We start from the raw sequence: 21786 nt of genomic DNA on the forward strand, positions 1-21786 counted from the left end.
TATCCTTGAAGTGCTTGTTGTTACACAAGACACAAAGCAGAGGACTCCTATCTTGAGGAACTTACAGGCAAGAAGAATGTTAAACACAAATCAAAACAGTTTAACATGAGAATAGCAGAGTGCTCCTTGAGCAAAGTTAAAGGGATGTGCTTGGGATAATGCATTGGCATTCTGTGGTTGTCCGTAGCAACTCTACTCTCTTAAACTCTTTTGGTTTGACAAACCTAAGTGGGTTTGAAATTCTGTGTCTTATTGATTTTACCTAAGAGAAAACAGAAATTGGTACAAACTACTTTCTCTAATGAATTTCCTATTGCAGCCTTTGCCTTTGGTAGGCTCATAAAAACTGTGTTCATTGTAGAAATGCAGAAATGCTGTTTGAAAATCCTGGTGTCTTCAGGCAGCTCTCAGACAGGAGCCAGAGCACTGTTTGTCTGCTACATTGCTGGCCATGAGTGGTTTGACTCCTAGAAAAGTCTGTGCAGGAAGGACCCTTGCAGGGTCACCTGGGCAGTCAGCTCCCCTGGCCTGTTCTGTGCCCTGTGAGAGTCACATCTGTTGCACTGGGGGTTAAGCTTTGCCCCAAGTCCTCTATCTCCCCCACCCCACTTTTTTAAAGCCTAAAAAGTTGTGCTGTGCTGAGAGGTGTAAGCATGAAGATGCTGAGCTCTGAAAACAAGCAAGTTCTGTAACTATTCCCATAAAAGAGGCAAAACAGTGCATGAATGCCAGAAATGGTGGGAAACAACTCTTCTGTCACCTGAAAAGCCATGTCTTGTATGCGCTATAGCGCATCTGCTGGGCCCCTGCCTACCTGGGTCTTCGCTGCTGTTTAAGGAAAGAGTGTGGGCAATCCCACAGGGAGGAGGTTACAATGAGTGCAGATGGCCTTGGGAGTACATGCAGTATGCAGGGATCCTGGGCAACCCTCTCCCCTTTGCTTGGATTGCATCTCTCCTGGTCTTGTGACCTGTCTCCTTTTTGGTTTTGGGAAGTTTAACAATTGTCCCTTCTATTTAGGCTGCACCCTTTGGGGAATGGGTCAGGCTCTGCCTGCTCACCAGAGGAGCCCAGATCAGAGCTTGAGGGACACCTTTCTAGGGGTGCACATGCTTTTAATGCTCCCCACCCAAGTATTTCTGCCCCAGTGCTACCTGTCCCCGCTCTTGGCTGCTCAGAACAACAATCAGCAACTTGGACCAGCTCTTGGGATCTGCAGGCCCTGCGGATGCAGGCCCCAACACGACATTTCACAGATAACCCACCTGATATTCATGCTAGAGTTGTTTCTTTATTTTTTAGCCATTCATGTCATCTGCCTGTTGAGGAGTGTATGGAAGAGGGCTAACAAGTTCTGAGGCCAGTGATAAAACACCCAGCAGCTTGGCTGCTAGTTCTGGTGGTATCTCTGCTCATGGTTCTTCGTGTCGTTAAGGATCTTGCTGTTGTGCATCTTTGGAAGGGAGGGAGAGGCACGACATCCTCATCCTCCAAGGGGAGCTGGCTGGCAGAGGGTCTACTGTGAACCGTCGTGTTCTCAAGCTCATGTTGCTGCTGCCTGGAAAATGGCAGGTTTTCCAGGTGGCCTGATGGTGTCACCTCCTCCTCATTTGTGGTCCCTCCCAGGATTGCTGTTGGTCTAAGGGGAGATCCTTCCACATGAGGGGATATCCCTGAGGGAGGAGGAGAAATGTGCTCTCTGGTGTCCTGCTCTGTCTGGATGATGGCCAGGCCTTGCTTCACATAGCTCTGCAAGAAGAGGGAGAGGTTTCCTAGGAAAGGCTCCAACTTTGCCTCAGGGAATTTTTTCTTATATTCATACAACTCCTCTAAACCTTCCCTCGAGCTTTCCTTGGAGCAAATCTTCTGGAAGATGCCCTCCAAGACATCACCTGCTTTGTCCTTTTCAACTCCTGAAGTTGCCTGGGTGTTATTATGGGGGACATCCTTCCTTGCCCCTACAGTTGTTTCATTTGTCACCTGCTTGGCAATAGGTCTGATTGCCTTTCGTAGGTAGGCTTCTACATCAGACTCAGATGTGTCCTCAATCAGGGTGAGATGGTCTAGGATCCCCACACCTTCCAGCTTGCATAAGGCGTGCAGTAGAGTTTTCAGAGCCCGCAGTGGGAGTTTGTTTGTGCACTGCCTCATTTTCTCATCTGGGAGAGCTTTCAGGAGTATGTGGACATCCAGCAGGATTTCATCCAGATTGATGGTGTTGATGGTGCCTGGGAGAAGCCGTGTGGTCCTCCACAGGCACTTGGCCAGTAGGTCAGAGAACTTGTCTGGGCTGCCTTTGGTGGTCAGGTTGTCTTGGAGCAGCTTGAGCAAGGCACGAAAGAGCCTTGTCTGGTCAGATTTTTCCAAAACCCTCTTCAAGAGGAGATTAATGGACTGTATGAGCTTCTGATCTTCCTCCAGATCCCCCACCAGGGAGTGTAGCATTAAGGTAATGAGATTGTGAATTACATCCTTAAGCACCTCTATGGAGGCCTCATGGGCCAGTTTCTCCTCCTGGAAGAGAGACATCATGGCCTGGATGATGCAGCTACACAGCAGAATGACTTGGTCCTTCTCCATTTTCTCCTCTGCTTCCTTTTGCTGGTGAATAAACTTGAGCTGATGGAAGGTCGCTTCAAGGAACTGGTTAATGTGTCCAGACATGGTCTCTACTTTGTCATTCTCTCTCAGGATATCCTTAATTTTTACCATTGCTTGGATGCTGGTGTCAGTGTCACCACTGCTAATGTGACAAATAAGGGAATTAATGGTTAAGGTGATGTTATGACATGTGTTATCAGTGTCTGGGAAAATGGGCAGGATCTGAGATTCAGGGATGGTGTCTAGATGAATGATACCCTTCATTTTAAAGGGGTTGGATTTTCTGGTGAACAGCCTGCTCTCATGCTCGTCTACATCTGGTGGCAGTGTCTGGGGAGCCATATCCACAGTATCCACATTTCCTCCTTGAGAGCAGGTCAGTTTGAGCTTTGAGGGTGCATCTCCTGCCTGCTGATAGGTGACTTCAGATCTTGTGGTTGAAGCCTGCTGAGGTTTTTCACAGAGATGCTGTGCTGGAGAGACTGCTGGCTTAGCGGGTATCCGTTCTGCAATTTGTCCCAGCATTTTCATGTATTTTTCGGGAAGATTCCCAACCATTTCGAACATGGCTTCCCCATGAGTTTTGCAAACTATGACCATAATGTTTAAGGCAGCACTGCAAACAGAACTGTTGTCATCTCTCAGGAAGGCAGCTATCCTCTTTAAGGCTTTGCCAGGGCTGGGCTCACATATATCTAGGCCATATACTTCAAGGAGATAACCCACCTCCTCCAGGCATCCTACCTGCTGCTTAGCATTCTTGGACTTGACCCCTTCCATGAGGAAGCCAAACACCTTGCTGGCTGGATAGACCAGACATATTCTCTTCAGGACAGTGTGCACCAATTTGAGGACAGCTTCCTTTGATTCCCCCATCTTCATGATCAGATATGGAAATAAGTAAGAGGCCTCATTCTCCATCAGCTGATATTTTTCTTGGCTCAGCAAGGTTAGCAGCAAATCGAGGTACTCTAGGCTCTTGATAAGCACCCATGTGTTGGTGTCAAAGAAACGCAGGGTGAGCCATTTCAGTATCAGATCCAAGCAGCTGATGACTCCTTCCTTCTCCTTCTCTAAATGCCTGGCCATGATGGACAAGGCTTTGATGTGGTGTGGGAAGCTGGAGTGAAGCATTTCTACCTGAAGGTTATTGGACACACAGTTACTCATCTGAGCTTTCAGCTGCTCGACGTACCTGTTGCTAGGAGCAGTGAAGTTCCACTTCAGCATTTTGCTGCCTTTTTCATCCCTCATTCTCTGCTCTTTCCCCCTGGGGACAATGATGAAGATGGGTCCCAGTTTACTGTCACCATCCTTCAGAGTGGACTTCATTTGTTCTTTCCCCTTGGCTGCACCCTTGTCTTTCAGGACTGCTCCTCCTGACTTGGGCTCTTTGGGACCCTGCTTCTCCCCTCCACTGCTTTTCGGTACTGGCTCTTTAGCTGGTGTTTGTGAAGAGAAGGCTGGTCCTGCAGGTGGTGTGGTTAGGACAGAGGGGGAGGTGGCCCCAGTGGTGACTCCAGGTTGTCTGGAAAGTGATTTAACAGGAACAGGGGTTTTGGTTGATGGACTGGCATTGGCATTCTCCAGTATTGCAAGTACATGGTCCTTTGCAGCTGCCTTCAGCTGGCTAGTGACTTCAGCCATCTTCTCAAAACCAAGATGCATTATGAAGAAAGGCAAGGCTGCCTGTGAGGCTGTCTGCACATACTCATTGCTGTCCTGCAAGCAGGAGTAGAGGTGAGGCACACACTGAAGCAGGTCTGAGGGAGCTGACTGGAGGGTGGGCAGCTGTTCAGCCAGCCACTGCACCAGATCTTGCTTCTGGAAAGGCATTTCCTTCCCCAGATCCTCTGAAATGTCCTCCCTGTCCAGCCACTCTAGTATGTTGGTCTGTGCGGCCCAGGTGTTCACAGCAGCCAGGGCAGCAGCTCTCATGCTGCTTTTGCTCTCCCTAAACAGAGCAATGAGGGGAAAGCCCAAGTCTCTCATGTGCTGTTTGATGTTGGAACCTATGGCTGTGGACAATTGCTGGAGGACCCTCAGGGCCGCCTGTACCAGGGTGGGGTTGGAGTCACAGAGACAAGCCCTCAGGGCTCTTGGAAGCTCTCCTATGTTCGGCTGGATGAATCTGGCATCCTCGAGGATGCCTGCAACCTCTTCCAGGCCTTCCTTTTGCACCTCCCAGTTCTTTTCTTGCAGCTTTGACACCAGCTCTGATGTGATCCTGTCACCAATGTCTACGGCCTCAGTCCTTCTGTGATCCTCTGGGTCCTCCTGGGTTCTGTCACCCAGGCATGGTGTGGGGTTGTCACGACAGGGAATTGGTGGGATCTGCCCACGCATCTTCTCCAGCTCAGCATTTATCTGGGGAAGAAGGGGCAGCTCTTCATTTTCTATCAGTGCTCTCAATGAGTCTCCCATGTACAGGTGAACAACCCCCAGCAGGGTGACGGCTGATGTCCGCACATCTGGATGAACAGCAGCAAGAGCAACCTTCAGGGTACTGACCAGCATCTTAACCTCCATCCCCACAAAGCCAAACTCCATAATTGCATTTGCCATCCAGTTCAAGATCGTGGACTGGGTCCTGTAGTTATTCTGAGAGAAAGCCAATGACATAGCTCTCTCTGCAGTCCAAGGCAATGAACATGCTTCTGCTATAGCTGTCAGGGCTTCTTTTGCATTGTTGGTGCATAACACATCTCCCACCATTTCCACCACATTTTCCAGGACAGTTTGAGCGGATGTTCTGGAGAAGTTGCCTTTCTTGGCTAGCAAGGTGATGGTGTGAAGTTTCTTCTGAATCACCTGGAGCTTTGTCTCCTTGCTTCTCTGTGACAGCAGTCTCACCAGGGCTTGGCAGGGTATCTTGCTTTTCTTCATCTCTCTAACAGTCTTCTGAAGGGTCTCCATGCTGGAAATCTGCTGTTTCCAGTCACTGCTTTCCAAATGCTGCATGCAGGTTTCAGGGAGAACAGCTGCTGCCTTTTCCTCACACTCTTCTGCTGAGAGTTCCAGTTCAAACATGGTGCTTGGGCCCAACTTTCTTATTTGCTGTTGGTCTCTATCCTTCTGGGGATGATCAGGCTTCCTTTCAAGGACTTAAACCAGAAGCAAGAGGATATCATTGGGTGTTCTTCCCCCCACACCATGTGGAAGAGATGGAGGTGCTGGGGCAGCAGCTTTGGGCCCCTCCTGGCAGGATGTGGGATGTGCAGAGGAGGATGTGGCACTGGCCATTGTGACCTCAGTGCCAGTCTGGTGACACTGCGCTGGGGACCCACAGCAACTACGCATGGTGGTAGAGGGTTCCCCGTTGCTGTTGGGGCCCATCTCCTGGAGAACGAGGCTGAGTCCCCCCTTGGGGTTCGGAGGAAAGTGTTGCTTTGTGCACCCTGGCCACCCAGACCCAGGACTGCAAGAGGGAGCTGTTTCTTGCAGCCAGGAGCACAAGGCATCAGTGCAACATCATATCCCGCTGTCATTACCTCCAGCAGGTTGTTTATTCAAGCTATGCAAGATGCTGTCTTGTGATGTACTAGTCAGTCTGGGAGTGCTGGGACCGGGCTGCAGCCCCCAGCCTAGACCCAGGCTTTCGCTGGCCCGTGAGTCAGGCACGGACAGCTTGTATTCATCAGTCATGCCAATTTCGTTAAGCGCAACACAACTTTTTGGCAGGGCAGTCTCCCTGCAGCCCAAAGCTTTGGCTTCCAGAAAACAGTGACTGCCACACATTGTTTCAGAGTGTGACCATGACGGGCCGTCTTGTTCCCTGATCCTTTAAATGGACGTAAACCTTCCTCCCTCTGCCCCTGCCATTCCTGATTAGACTGTGAGGTTTTGGAAGAACTGAGTGAATAAGGAGTTGTTTCAGTGACTGAACAACAACAACAAAATTACCAAGGGAAAAAAGATTCAGATGGAACCAATTTTTTAAAGGTTATCACAAGAATAAAAATCACTGGGTTTAATCCTAGATAAAACAGTTCATTTACTTTCATGTTACTTAACTTTCTTTTAACCTATAAAAACTGACAAATTTGACATGAGAAATGTCATTTAGAAATGAAAAGCAGACTCTTAATTTGGAGAAAAAAATCTTTGGCGGTGCACCAGCACTGCCTGCTTCCTCACACAGCTCTGGCCCCCGAAACTGCTGCTCCAGGAAAAGCTCCTATTTACAGAAGTCCTGCCTCCAGCCCTGCTTTCTGTGCTGGGGTGTAGTCAGGGGTCTGTACAGCCCCTGGTGCAGAGGAGACCCATCCTGAGTGTCTGCTCTTGTAGACACGGGTATAGACCATAAATAGGACAATCTGTGCTCTTTGGCTCTCTCTGCTGGCTGCAGTGCACCCCATTCTTCAGCATGTCCTCAGCAAGGAGTCCCCCCACATTGCACACTCTCAGCAACAGGGGATGGGGAACAGAGCAACAGGGAAAGAAATATTGTATTTGAGCCTCTGGGAAGAATCACAGACTGTGATGAGCATAAGAAGTAAAACAGGAAAGAAAAGAGGCAGCAGCAAAGGTTTACAGAAGAGCCTTACAAATGTGACAGCTGGTTTCCAGGAGTCTCAGCATCCTTTTCTTCCTTAAACCCCAATCCTGACCAAAAGAACAGATTTTCCTTGAAAGTAGACTACAGAGCCAGCACTGTATAAGGGAGCTGGGCAGAAAACCCTCTACCTTGGGGCTCAGCGGCACCAAGCTTATTACCGGGGCGTGAGGGATTTACTGACTTTTGCTCAGCCCCGGGGGGAGACCTGCCTAACAAGGGTTGAGGCAGGAGCAAGGGAGGCCTGGGGGCATCTCTTGGCTCATCTCCAGGGATAGCTTTGTCACTGCGGCAGGGCTTGAGACAGAGAACGTTTCCTTCCCGAGAGCACGGGAGCGTGGCAAACTATGAGCTGCAAGCGAGGATGAGGTGGGGAGCAAGGGCATCAGGAGGGATGCTCCGAAGATGTGTGCAGCACCACGACTCTCCCTGCCTGCCCCTGCAGGCAGCACAGGTGATGAACAAACTCTGGTTTCGGGTGCATCTTTTTGTTCTCTCTCAGGGAATCTCTCCATAGGAGATATGGAGGGCCTTCACAAAACTCTTTTTGTCAGATGAATGACTTCCAGCTCCACTTGTGTGAGTTCCTTTGTCAGACAATGTTTGAAATCTTAGTTCATGGCATAAACTAGCTTTTTTTCTATCTGTATAAGAAAGAAATGAACTTGGTGCTTTTTGAGACCCTGTTAATTTTTTTTGTGTTCTGTGAGTCATTTATGGGGTAAATCTCCTGAGGTTTGGATCCAAAAAGTCTTCTGAGGTACTCACAGCATCTGGCCAAACAGTTATTCTAGGATATGTAATTAGGTGTTGACAAAAAGTACCAAATGATTAACTAATAAAACAAAGACAAAGGAGAAGAAAATGCTCAGTGTAAAGTAGTTTTATTACATTATTTTGGTGAGAAGCTGTCAAAGAATCAGAAGGTGTTCAGAGAGGAGAAAAGTACAGTCTGTTCCTTTATCATAATAACTTTTATTGCCTCAGTATAGCTTTTCGCCCTGGTCAATAAACATCCTGCTGCTTCCAGAGAATTAGGGCTCGGTTGCAGCAGCAAATACTTCTTTCCAAACACCTGATGTCAATCCATATAGGGAGATTGGAGGTTGCTCCAGTGCTCCCCAGAGGTGCTGGGAATTTGACAGGATCAAAGGGAAGAAGATTCCTGTGGTGAAAGTAGAGCCCTGGGAGTCCAAGATGCTCCTGGCGGCTGCGGATTAGAGCAATGGTGAGTCGGCTCTAATGCTTGCTAGGAGTTACAGAATACAGGGGATGGGAAACAGAGGCAGAATAAATGCAAAGACAGCATGGAGCCTCTTATGGTGCAAGATAGTCAGGCTCGAGGGTACAGGTCCAGACTCTTGCTCTTTTCAGAGCAGCCCGCTCCAGGCTTGCCTGAGAGCCCCATTCAGCGCTGTGCTTGGTAATGAGACAGCAAAGCAATTGGATATGTCCGCTCTGAGCAAGGCCTTTTGGAGACTGGAAATATCCAGCTGTGCCCCAGCATAGGATCTGTGCTCCTGGATATGGAAATGAGACGGGGCTAATTCTGAGGTTTCCTTTCTTGTGATGACTGTAGAAACAGCTAAAACAAGCCCAGGGGGTTTCCTGGAAGTTCACAGGGAAGTATAACCACAAAAGCACTGTTGTCAAAGAAAGCTGTTAGCAAGTGCAGCATGCGCAGGGACGCGACGGACCGAGGGTCAGTGCCCCACTGTGAGTGTCTGACAGCAGCAGTCCTCCCCCGGCTGCTGGGAAAGGCAGCTCCCGCTTGGACTTTCCACTGTAGGGCTGTGATGGGAAGTAGGCGAGTCACCACATGTGCACTGAAGACAGCACATCTCAGTCAAGGTGTAGAGCCAAAAGGAGTAACCTGATGCCAGAGTGGACCCAGGTTACGAAATTTAGACCCCAGAAGCATTTCTTGTGGACCACAGCAAGGACCATTTCAAGCTGTTTGGGCTTCACATTAAAAAAAAAAGACTGATCTGTGTGCTAGGGTGAATGACCTTCCCTGACATCATTACTAGGAGGGTTTACTTCTGGGGAGGGCTGAAATCATCACTGACTTCCCATTAGGGGGATGTCTGTTTCCAGGCCTTATACAATCTTTTCTGGTTTTCATTAAATGCAACCCTTTGGCCGGCATTTTCAAGCCCTTTTATGTGGTTCCTCATAGACATTTCCCTGCATTGTCTCAGATGAATCACTGGGCTGAGGATACCTGCCGGTGACACCAAGTGCAACAGGAGAAATGAATCAGTTCTGCATGTACATCACAACCCCTAACTCCCCCCATTCGGTACATGCTCAGCCAGGCCAGGGCAGAGACCTCACTCAAAAACCTCACTTGAAAACTGAACTGTGGCAGCTCTGGCACACGCGAGCTGACTCATACTTATGTGCTCTCATCCCAGATTTGATCTCACCTAGCAAGAGTCCTCCTGGTCCAAGACACTGCAGTCGCTCACTTTCGTGGCTGTGTAGCCAGGGATTAAATATAGCCGTTAAATCTCTTTAGTGCATAATTCCCATCTATCAAAGAGAAGCCATACATCTTGCTTTGTCTTTTCAGTCTTTTTAGCTCTGCAGGGCAAGACTGTTTCTTGCATCGTGTTCGTACAGCTCCCAGCACCAGGGATGGCTGGCGCTACTGCAGTACAATTATACACAGTGATACTGTACCTTAATGCCCTGGAAGCTGTCTCCCCAACCTCCAGGAGCCCCTGAGTTGGCCGAAGCAGCAGGTTTGTCTTTCTGCCTCTGAAGACATTCACTCATGCCTCCCCCAGCATATCTTCATTAAGCTTCACAGACGCTGCTGTGCCATGATGCCAGCTGCATTCCTGAAACAAGCTGGTGTTAGAGCATGTGAATCAGTCTGTATTTAGTTCCTGCTTGTGCTTGAGGGTCTTCTGTATCCCTGTATGTGATGGGTTTCACTCCAGCAACTGGCAGGATTAAACTCCCCTCAAAGCACTGTCTGAGCATAGTGACCAAGAGGAAGAACCTCAGGCAAGTAGTGATCTATTTATATCCCGTGAAAGATGGACTCAGCACATAAGAATACTCAAGTCCTTGGCACTTCCAGCTCCTTTCAGTACCTTCAGCTCCTGTCTTACGGCTGTCTCAGCACTGAGGAATCAGCTGGTTTTCTTGGAAGCTCTGGGGAACCTCTGCTAAGGCAAGAGCAAGCAGCCAGGGATAGGGAATGCTCTGCTTCAGTTAATCCCTTAAAATCTGTTCCCTTGATGATATGTAGCAGCAAAGGGATCAGGTGCGACCTAGGGCTGTTGCTCTCCACTCAAAGAGCCTGTTTCCACACTGTCAAAGGGGCTCCCTTTCTCACCCCTCTGGTCTCTCCCAGAGATGAGTTAATACTGCATCCTCCACAGCTGCACCAGCCACAAGTGTCCAGGGTGTAAAAAGAGTGTCCTGTGTACCAGCCACCATTAGTGTCTTCCCCGTCCCCCAAAGAGCTGTGAGAATCATCGTGCCTTTCTCCGTTCTCCGAGATCTCCCAGTCTGCAATGAGTCCAGCTCCGTCAAGAAAGGTAGTGCTGTTAACTCCAGTGCACACAGGGGAGCAGAAGTTCAGGGACAGAGCAAGGGACTGAGTGCCTTTCCCCGGATCACCTCGGGAGGCCCTAGCCCTACTCTACCCTTCTTGCAAGGATGGGAGGAGAGGCAGGTCCCAGGAGCTACCACACAGCTCTGATTCCCTCTTTGCTGCAGATCCTGCAGGGGAGAAAATCTGGTGGGGTCCACTCCAGCACCGGCGGTGGTCCCTGCTGAGGGCTGTTGCTGCCCTTTGCTCCTGACAGCGTGGGGAAATGATGCTCCTGGGACAACCTGGTGGCTCAGGCTGGCATGACATTTTCCTTCCACACGCTAGAGTGAAAGGGCAAGAAGAGACTCTGTCCCAAGTGCTTGTCCCCATGCACTGCTGAGCTGCCTGGCCAGAGCCCACCCTGTGGGATCCGGCGGAACCAACAGGAGAGGGCCGGGGAGGAACAGGATCATGCCACAGCAAGGCTTCTGCTGGTGCAGGAACAGGCTTCCCCAGCAGTGGCCAGGTGGGGAGTGGGAGCCCTCAGCCCTGCTGGGGCACAGGCAACAGCTGTGGATGCTCTGATCCAGGAGGAGAGGACAGCCCCAGCCCTACCTCTGGTGCTCAGCTGTGCCAGTGCCAGCAGCTTCCCATCCCATGCACAGGACTTTTTTTTTTTTTTTTGCCTGTTTTTTTGCCTGTTTTTTTTGCCTGTTGCGGCTTGGCTCAGTCCAGCTGAGTCCTGCTGCGAGAGAGCATGGCAGGGCTTGGATTTCTTCGCTGGTGCCACTGCAATTCCTAGTGAGAAGGGATCCACACTCCCCACCCTCAGATGTCATGAACCCCCACCTGTAGGGAAAGAAATTGCCGACCCAGAATGAAGACAACAGCCCATGATCTGTTGAGTATGACACCCCACGAAGAGCCACGTTCAGCACAGACCAGAGGCAACTTAACCTGCACTCAGCTGGGAAATCCACCTCCACGTGTGTTCATGCTCAGTCCACTGCCCATGAATACCTCCCGAAGATCCCCTACTCTTAGACTTTCTCTCAGAAATGATGGCTACAAAATATTTGTTAGCTTTGCTCCGTAGTGATGGATTCTCATCAAAATGACACTTGCCCACATGCAGAATCATACTTTACATCTCTAACTTGCTCGTGATTATGTGAGCCACAAACCAGCATGGCTAGAAAGAGAAGAGACTTTCTGGAAAAGGTTGAAGAATTTCTTTTTCATTGAGAAAAGTGCCTCTTTTTCCTGATGGCATCTCCTGCCCTTTTGGCCCTTCTAATGTTGTCGTTAATGATGATGTAGTGTGTAGGAAAGCTGCTGCAGCCAGTCTACTCAGTGGACAGAGACTGATAGAAATGGGTTTAACAACTTGACTCTACAGAGATGCAAAACCTCCCCCTGCACAGTAGGACAAAGGAGAACTTTTTGAAAGAGTTTTAGAAAGCAGGGTTTGTCAGGGATGTTACATGAGTAAAATATGCCAGGAGAGAAAACATTTTTAGTGTTTGTGGCTGTGAAGTGAATAATGTATGTGTGGGGTAAACTTGTACCATGAACCCTTTCTGTGATCCCTGTCACTCGTAGTGCACAGCTGTGATTTATAATGAAGTCTCTGGTGATGCGGGTAAATCCTCTATACTGGAAGGAGGACAGAAGTGCCAGCATTGTGACTTTGACTCAACCACAATTATGGGCATTTTATGTCTAACATACCACTGTGCCTCTAGGTCTCTTGAGAAAATCCCAGCAAAAAACCTTCACTTTAAGAGATACTCTGTGTGTGTGTGTATATATGTTTATGGAGGCTGCACCGCTGTTTGCTGTTGCTGCCCAGAGATGGGTGGCATTTCAAAGACAGGCATTTCAAAGAAGTGAGTTAGTTAGGTTTTCTCAGTGACTAACAACTCTCAGCATCACCATTTGAAACATAAACTTTATTGCAACAAAGAATTAAAAATAGTACATCTGAGAGAGTTGCAGGGTGCATGTCATTAAAGAAATAGTCAGAAATCACAACTCAAGCAAATTGTGTACAATTGGAACAGAAAGTTTTATTAAAACAACTTGAAATCAAACTCAAATTTTTCTTGTTTAATTTCACCATAAGTGTGGATCATGTATTTACAGTCTTCGCCTCTTGTGGTGAAGGTTCTGCTCAGGGTTGGGGACTAGGAAGAAGGCAGGAATGAATGGGGAGGAAAGGTGGGTTTCAAAAGCTAACAGGATGTGAACGTTTTCCAGAAGAAGTTCTTGCAGCCCGCTTTGCGTTCCCGAGGTGCCAAAGCGGGGTTTGAGTTCGCTGAACGCTCCAGCTCCAGTCTCACTTCGTCCTGCTCAGCCCCTCGGGACAAGTCCTCAGACTCCAGGGCTTCATTTTCTGTCTGGCTTGGTTCTGAGAGCAGTTCTGCCAAAAAGTACTTGGCCAGTTCCTTCGGGAAAAGAGAAAGAAAGAGGAAGAGGAAGAGAGAGCACAGTTAGCCTTTGACTTTAGGGGCTCAGTGCTGCATCCCTCTAAAACACCTTTGCGCCAAGCTTAGAGACACACACAACTCTTAAAGAAGAGGGAAGCCACATCTTTCCAAACACAGTCCAGACCGACAGCTGCTATGCAGCAGCTGTGCCTGCAAAATAAGCCGGAGAAGATCACCAAGCACCTCCACCGCACACTGACATCTACCTGGCGTCTCAAAGAAACCAACGTTCTGGCTGTGGCAGGGAAATAACTCACCCGCACACCACCCTGTCTCTTCTTCCTTGCCCACTGGTCCCGCTCACTGGGCTGGACTCAACAAGGATGCCGTGAAGCTGAACCGTGCTGCTAATGCGACATGGGGCAGGTCTTTGGGAAAGCCGTTAAATGGGGAAGTGAGTGCAGGTCCCCGTGCTCACAGGGCAGGCTGAGCCAGGGGGGACTCTCTCCCTGGGGGCTGTTTTTCCTCTTTTCCCTGCAAACCCTGGCTGCCCCCTTGCCATGACCCAAGACCCTCCCCATATCCCCTCAGGAGCTGCCCCGGTTTAGCACTGTGGAGGATCTCCTGGAGCTCCACCAGGCTCTGCCCTCCACCCCGTCCCTGGCTGCTCCTTGGTACCCCCAGCACCAAGGCAGACCGGGGGGTCCCTCCTGCCCCAGCCCATCCAGCTCAGCTCCCTGCCCGGCAGCTCGGTGCCGGCTCAGCTGCGGCGGGGAGCAGCGTCTGCAGCGGGGAGCCGGGGGTCCGGCAAGGAGCCGGGGGGTCTGCAGCGGGGAGCAGGGGGGTCTGCAGCGGGGGTGCCGGGGGTCTCCGGCGGGGTGCCCGGGAGGTGCCGGGCTGGGGGTGCCCGCAGCCCGCCCCGTCGCGGGGCTCTCACCTGCTTCCCGGCCGCGGCAGCCAGGGACTTCTGCAGGAACTGCCGGAGCCGGGGGTCCGAGGGGGCGGCCGAGACGGTGCCGAGGGCCAGGGCGAGGGAGAGCAGGGCCAGGGCGCACTGGAGGCGGCACGACAGCATCTCGCCGGCGGGTCGGGCGCGGAGAGGCGGCGGCGGGGAGGCGCTGGCGGCTCCGCGGCGGCTCCGGCTCCGGCGTTGGGGATCTCCGGGCCGCCCGGCCGCCTTTATAAACCCTTCTCCTGACGTCAAGGCGGGGGCGCCCCCCTCGCCCCGCGCCGCCGGGGGTGGGTCCCTGCCCGGGGGCCGGCGAGGCCGGGGATGCTCCGCTCAGCCGAGGGGCCGGCCCGGGAGCCCCCCGGAGGGTTTTCGCTTTGAACTGCCCCCCCCCCCCCCGCGGTGAGGGGGCTGGCCCCCCCCGCCCCCGCCCCTGCTCGGCCCCCACCCCCAGCCGCAAGCGGTGGGGGGGAGCCCTGGCTGTGCGCAGCCCTCGCGGGGGTCTGGCCTCCCGGTGTGCCTCCTTCCTGGGGGGCTGGGTCCCCAGGGGCTCCGGTGCCTAAGCCCCGAGCTCTGGCTGGGCTGCCCACCCCGTCGGGTGAGAAATGTCCGCAGAGTCCAGGAAACTGCAAACGGCCCCCAAAGGTCCTCTTGAGGGGGGATTGGCCTCCGGGTCCAGCAGGGAGTGAGGGAAGTTGAGTTGCCCCCGATCCCTCCCGCCTCTCGGGCACTGGCCCTTGCCCAGACCGCCCAGGCCAGCTCTGCCGCTGCCATCGGGGCAGCTCCACTCCCAGCCCACAGTCCGCCCGGAGAGTGTCCGGCCCTGTGATATCTTTGCGTCTCGGGAAGGCAGTGCCAAACAGGTGCCTTGGTCAGGCTTGCAGGCTCCCAGCTGAGTCTGCAGGGCACATGACACCTCCCCCCTTCCCCCCCATCACAGAAGCCCTGTGGGCATTAGATCTGGGGATGTGTCAGGTCTGATGGGATAATAAAAATCCCTCAGGCCTCCAGCCTGTCCCCATGGGTCAGCTGATGCCCCACTGGGGAAAGATGCTGCAAGCCCCTGTCACCCTGAAGGCTGCCTCTCTCCAGCCATTTCCCACCCATCTTGGCAGACGGCAGGGGCACAGAAGGCTGTGCAGGGAAGGATCTCCGCCACCATCCAGGCAAGGTGGTATCAGGGGTTTTCTCTCCTCCTAGTTCCCAGGAGGGGGAAAGTCAAAAGCTTGTGGGGGTCACTACAGCGCAGGTAAGGACCCAAGTACAGTGCAAGGCTCTCCAGAAATCTCCAGAACGACATTTTCAGTTCATTTTCAATTAACTAGTCCCCCCACTCCCAACTTCCCCAGACCCTCATGCTGCTGACTGGATTTGCTGAGGCTGAGCGCATGGAGCATGTATCAAGCTATTCCTGCTCTGCTTTAGAGTCCAGCAAGAGCAATTGGTGCTGGCTACTGTCTAGGAGACTAGACAGACCTTTGGACACTGCCCTCCAAAGTTCATGCCTCTCTTCCCTCTACACAGACATCTGCAACCTTCCTCTCTTGCCCAGGAAGCCTCGTGGGGCTAATTGACTTGGGCTGCTTTCACAGCCAACCTTCCTCATAGCGTCACCAGCTGCCTGACCTGAGCAGAACCAAGCCCTGCACTCCTGGGACTCACTGGTCGCAATCTGGGAGGAGCTGGTAGAGAGGAGTCAGCCCTTGCTCGGTGTTCAGACACATTCCGTTGTTTCAGACCCCTGACACAGGACACAGTCTCCTGCCAAGGCCAACAGGAGTGATTTGGACCCAAGAAGAGCAGACTGCTCCAAGAGTCCTGACTCCGAGCCCCTGCTCTCTCTACTCGGTCCCTGTGCTAGGGGCGGGACCAGCATCTCCCTCCTTCTGCAACCAAAGGAGCAGGAGCAATCCTGGGCATGGCAAATGGCCAAGGGCAGCAGACGCCAGGGCAGTTAACCTACCCTGGCTGTCTCATCTCCCTTGCTATGCCAAAGCCCTGCAGGTCCAGGTTGGCCACTGCTGCCTTCAAGAGGGATTTTCTAGGGATGGTTTCTCCCAGCAGCAGCAGTAATTTTCCTGCTTCTCCCAGCTGTGCCAGTAGCAGTAAGCTGGGCTCCCCCAATTTGCCTGCATTGGAAAAGACTTGCTTATATAGCCCCCAGGCCTTCATGCTTGTCACAGCACAATTCAGCTGTGCCCACCTTGCAATGCCTGTTTGGGCCAGTTTTGCAAGAGCCCCAGCTCCCAGACAGCTGCTCCCATATCCCATGGCAGAGCAGCCTGCTCAGGTGCCGTATCGAGGAGGAGCAGAGATGGAAATGGGGAACAGCATTGGGTTATTTCAGACTCCCCCGTGGCTGCTGAAAGTCATTACCAATTGTCCCCTGCTACTTCACACAACAGGTGACTTGCCAGCCCTGCACCCTTTTGCCTTTCAGCTTGCCACCCCACAGGGAAGGGGGCATGAGGATCACCGATCACTCCTGGCTGGGGAGGAATGGTTACCAGCTCCTTAAGCTGCAGCAGTTCTGCACTGATTTGTAGTAGGGATCAGTTCGGCATCTGTTTCTCGCAGGATATAGCAAAGGGTTGGAGTACAGACTCAAACTGCTTCATGGGAGCGAAGGACAGCAGTGCTCTGTTTCAGTACTAGCAGGGCTGTTCCGCAAACCAGCATGGACCTAGGAGCCGCATGAGTTGGCACAGCGTAGGAATGAACTCTTTGACAGCTTCCCCATCCTCTGTTTCTTTCCAGGTTTGTGTGGGGCCAGCTGGACTCAGAGGCATTGCAGGGGATTTTGCAGCGGTGCAGAGCTCAGCTAATCTGAGATGGGTGGGATCTGGGCTGGCCAGCAGGGTTGTTTCTAGGATGCTGATACGGTCATACTGTTGTAAAATGGATGGGATCTCAGACTCAAGCTCTCAGAGGGCTTTGAGAGGCCATCCTTGATATCCAGACTGCTCTGTGTCCCACTCTTCTCCAGTTACCTGCAGCACCTCTGCCTGCATGAGTTCAGCCCTGCAAAAGGCTTTCAGCCCAGGTCTGTTCCTTGATAGCCCTTGTCCTCACCCACCCATTAGCTTTGATTTCAGGTCCATCCACCCCGACCCTGCCCTGTCAATCTTTCCTGGCCATCTGGCAGTGCAAAGCACCTTGCCTGGAGAGCAGTAAAGCAGCACAAGGCTTTGGGCTAGGAGCAACGTCCCTCCAGTTGAAGAGATGTATGGTCCCTACAGGCTAGTCTCAGCCAAACACAGACCCTCAGACCCTTTTGGGATGCCTGATTTTGATGGTGTCCCTGGCTACTGTGGCCCTTCCAGTCACACGAGGACAGGGTTGAAAGTCCAGGTTGGCTGTGACTCTGTCGGGCTGTGCTTCACTGGAGCTGAGCGGCTGTGCCCCTGCTCCCACCTCTGCCCAGGAGAGACTGCAGGAATTGTGCTGATGCCTTCTAGCAAAAGGCAAATTATCAATGCAAGGAATTTTCCTGTATTTGGCCCACTGAACTTCAGACATTTAACTGAGGAAAGCAAAGGTACATTTGTTTGCTGCTCTCTGGTCCTGTACCCTGTCAGGACATGACTTGGCCCCTGAATGAGGGCAGCCTCAAGAAGGCTCTAACTTACCTGCTGGCCATTTTCCCCTCCTGGGATTAGTCTGAGATTGTGCAGCTGGTGAGGCAGGACCAGAGACAGGGTCTGGTAGGAAAGTTCTTCAGAGATGTCTTGACTTGTGCTAAAGGAGAGAAACTTAGTTCCTATTAGATCTAAGCATTGTTCCTGGATAAAATGTTGAGATAACCAAAATTCTTGGTGCCTTCATGTAGAATTTGGGAGAATCACCCTGATATTCTCCAGTTGAAAAGTTTTGGCATTTCATTTCAAAAAAGACCTAAAGGAAAAGTACAATTTAACTGAAGATGAAAACCTGCACTTTGGATCAGAAAACCATCTTGTGCTGACCTGAAGGAAACAAGCAGTGGGGGAAAGGAGAAAAAGGGTCCATCTACCCCATACCTCTTCAGACTTTCTCCCAGTGCAGACTCCTTGGGAAGGGGTATGGCCAGAGTACAAGACCTCCCTGTGACTCCAGCCCAGCCAAGAAGGGGTGATGAAAGTGCAGATTCATTTACCAACCCCCTTCCCCCAGTTCCTTTTTGGGACCAGCGTGTTCTGGACTTTTTTCAGTTCATTCTCCAGCCAGATAAATCCATTATCCCCTCAGCTGTGGTGACGACACGACTCTGTTCCTTTCCTTCTGCCGCAGTGCTGCGGGGCATGAGGCTTTGCAGACAATTGAGTTGCATTGAATTCCTGTGACTGCTTCCTTACACCCAGATTCCCAGCTTGTTTCACAAATCCAGAGCAGGCCGGCAGTCCACAGGACTGAGTGTGCAGCCTGCACACGCAGCACTGTGCTGGCAAAGCATGCCCTCTGCTGTCACCACAGCCACAAGACTGCCTTTCTTTGCACCTCATCTCCCAAGCTATATCACCTACAAAATGCTCTCTAGACTCTCTCAGCTACATATCACTGCCTTGCCCGCAGTGAAAAAAGTTTTTCTTACACCGCAGCACTCAGCCGCCTTGTAGTGCTGAGCTGCAATCTGAGAGCTGGGGCCATGAAATCCCTCACCTGTGGGAAAACCCTGTCTCTGGAAACACAGCCTGCTCTGAAGGGTGGTGAGGAAACCCACCAAAGCCCCACATCTCTTGCAGCTTGCTGCAAACATAACAGAGCAGCTTCCTGCTTGCGGAGGGCTGGTGCTGCCCCAGGAGATACAGATGAGTGTAGGAAGTGCAATTGGTCATGCCTGAATGATAATGAGAAACGAGAGCTAAACAAGGGAGAGAAACTTCTGCTGACTGACATTGTGTCTCCCTGGGATGGGCCATGCAGCAAATAGCAGTTTTGGGAAGGCATGAGGAATTACAACAGTCCTTTACAGAATGCCAGGGACAGACCCAGCTCTGTAGCATGCGACAGGTCCCTTTCTGCTTTCTGAAAAGATGATCAACATACCCTGGTAAAGAAACTCTCTTACAGCACATTGGCACATACTTTTCCGTGGGAAAAAGACGGTCTTTAACAAATACCATCAAAATAAAATGCCCTTGTGTCTGGGTGTGTGTATAAGTTGAGATCAGATCTCCTCTTTGCTTGGCTGTGCACACCATTTACGATAAAGATATTCTGGTCCATCTCCTGGCCATAGTGTGCCATGTCCTCTCTGTCCACATGCACTAGCTGTGATTCCCTTGCGTGGATTGCAAGTGTCACATAGAGCTCACAGCTTTTAGCCTAGGGAAGGGCCAGACTCACCCCAAAAGCTGGCATGTCTGTGTTTGGGGGCTTGGGGGGGATGTTTTGTGCTGAGAGGTTTCTGAACAAAGTGCTGTTTCTCTGATACAACTTGGGCACAAACCCCAAAATATTGGAGTTTCCCTTAATTACAGTCCCAGCTTTTCTATTCCATGTAGCAAAGTGGCTGAAAAGGAGGAGATCCGCATTGCGTAGGTTCACACCTGAGAGATTCTGCTACCTAATGTCTCCTAGGTCTATGTCCAAGAGCCCCAGTTGTGATCAGGATTTCATTTGCTGCTTGCTGAGATTTATTCCTGGACTCAGCCTCCTAGGATGCAGTCAAGGCATCTGTAGTATTGAAAACAGCCCCCTTGAAGTCAGACGTGGGAAAGATGAGCACAACCATGTGCAGAATTGAAGGTGAGCAAGATGAACTAGGAAAGTACCAGTGTATTTACCTCTTTGCACAACTACTAGGAGCCATGAATGGGGCTGTTTTAGGGGCTGTATGAACAGATGCGGGCCCATGCTATAAGGAGTTACAAGCATAAGGCAAGATGTGATGGATACAGACGGGCGAGCACACAAAATTATGAAATAATACAGGGGTCCATTTTCTCTCTCCTTCTCAACTCTCCTCTGTAAACACCAGCTCCACAGCAAATGCTCGGGGTCTCCTTCCCTCTGGCTGTGACAATGGCCTCTGAGCAGAGAGGCCAGGGTGGGAGACTCCAGGTGACCCTGCACACCTGGGTCCAACTCCCTAAAATAGCCAGTGTGCATCCCAGTCAGAGAGGAGTCAGCCCGCAGGAGCACAACAGTCCTCAGACTGCTCCCAGCCACCGCATTCAGTCTTTCCCCACAGTGGATCCACGCTGGGGACAGGCTGGGTCTGGGGACCAGCTGCAGGGAAGCAGCTACCTTCTGCCTGCAAACTTGCCCCTGGTTTGCAGGGGTTTTGGCCTCCCTTCCTTGGATCCCCTAGAGTAACGGATGTCACTAGTCAGGTTACAATTTTTTTTTCTGATTTCTTTCTCTAACCAGGGGCTAAAACACATTAAAAACACATGGCAAAGCAGAGTCAGGAATGGAATTACATATGTGCGTGTTGGGTACTAACAGGGAAAGGTTTAAAACGAAGCAGGCCCTGGTATTTCCACAGCACAGCGGCCCCTTGCTGAAACTGCAGCCTCGCCTGCCCTCTCGTGGAAGCCTAGCAGAATACAGCGGATGCTCCGCGGATCCTCCGTCTCCCGAGCCCCCGGCACCGCACCGCTCCCGGCACCGCACCGCTCCCGGCACCGCACCGCTCCCGGCACCGCGGCCAGCAGCCGGTGCAGCGGGAGGTGCCCAGCGCTGCGCTGAAATGGAAATCCTCACCCAGCACTTCCACGGGCTCCTGGTTATCGCTGGCCTACTAGAAACAAGGGCGGCGTGAACCAGGTTGTGCAAAACATGGATAAATAGTCCCGCGAAGCTGCCAAAATAAATAAAGTGCAAACAGTGTCATTGAGTCCATCTATGCCACCGAGGGCAACTTTCACATTTTGGAAAGTCAGGTCTATGGCACCTACATTTCAACCTTCCTTATTTTAAATAGTGTAATTTCTGCTCAGTGCAAGTTTTTCAGCATAAAAGCTAGGCCAAGGAACTAGACAATAAATTCGTAAGTGTAGCAAGAGCTGGGCCACAGCGCTTCAAAGCATTGCTGCTGGTACCCCAAAGCCCTGCTCAGCCCCAGAAAAACTTGAATCCCATTTCTCTGTGGACTTTCCAAGAGCTTGTGCCAAGAAGTAAAATGGGGAAGGAGCTGGGAGCAAAGTGAGGTTTTTTCAGTGCAGAAAAAATCTGAAGAAAAGGAAAACTCCACCATATCCTTACCTTTTGGGCATGTCTTTATATGGGAGGAGGTGGAGATGGGTACCAAAAAAGCTACTCAAACACATTCTGGGAAATTTCCTGGAAAGTGCCTGATGAATAATCAGTTTGGTGGTGGTGTTTCTTCTGAGGCCTGGAAAGAGTCAAACCCTGTATTTGGAGCCAGGTTTTCAAGGGGTGAGAAACCCTGAGGTATGGAGACTGGCAGTCCTGATCAGCTCAGCATCTGCAGGCTCTGCAGCTGCAAAATATTCATAGTGCAGGCCAACATCTGAACGCTCCCTTGTCTCTGTAAATACTGCGAGTGCTGAACAAAGCTCACCAGCAAGGGCTGGCTGTGCCAGATGACTGCAGACCTCTGCCGCGTGGACAGTAAGGGAAAGATTCCTATCGCGTCAGCTGAACTGCCAGGAAAAGCCGTGACATCATTGTTACAGAGAAAAAAAAAATCTGCCAGGAGAAGGAAACACAGCCATGATCCAGGAATATACAGTATTTATTTTGCAAATGCAGCTGA

The 21786-nt window shown here is 51.4% G+C and overlaps 1 protein-coding gene and 1 pseudogene across 1 annotated transcript; both read right to left on the reverse strand.

The window, feature by feature from the left end:
• Positions 1-1344: 1344 nt before the first annotated feature.
• On the reverse strand, positions 1345-5631 carry LOC106498001 (cytoskeleton-associated protein 5 pseudogene; annotated as a pseudogene).
• Positions 5632-12639: 7008 nt separating this feature from the next.
• On the reverse strand, positions 12640-14303 carry SST (somatostatin). Its single transcript, XM_067301449.1, has 2 exons — positions 14073-14303; positions 12640-13153 (listed from the first exon to the last, which is right to left on the reverse strand). Exons 1-2 carry the CDS (start codon positions 14208-14210, stop codon positions 12941-12943), a joined length of 351 nt encoding a protein of 116 aa, XP_067157550.1. The 5' UTR covers positions 14211-14303; the 3' UTR covers positions 12640-12940.
• Positions 14304-21786: the final 7483 nt, after the last annotated feature.

This window comes from Apteryx mantelli, chromosome 9 (assembly GCF_036417845.1).
Source record: "Apteryx mantelli isolate bAptMan1 chromosome 9, bAptMan1.hap1, whole genome shotgun sequence".
Classification (NCBI taxonomy): Eukaryota; Metazoa; Chordata; class Aves; order Apterygiformes; family Apterygidae; genus Apteryx; species Apteryx mantelli.

Coding starts and splice junctions, on each gene's coding strand:
- SST (XM_067301449.1), bottom strand. CDS start 14,210: ATGCTGTCGTGCCGCCTCCAGTGCGCCCTGGCCCTGCTCTCCCTCGCC. Junction 13,154..14,072: donor CTGCCGCGGCCGGGAAGCAG/GTGAGAGCCCCG, acceptor CTTTTCCCGAAG/GAACTGGCCAAGTACTTTTT.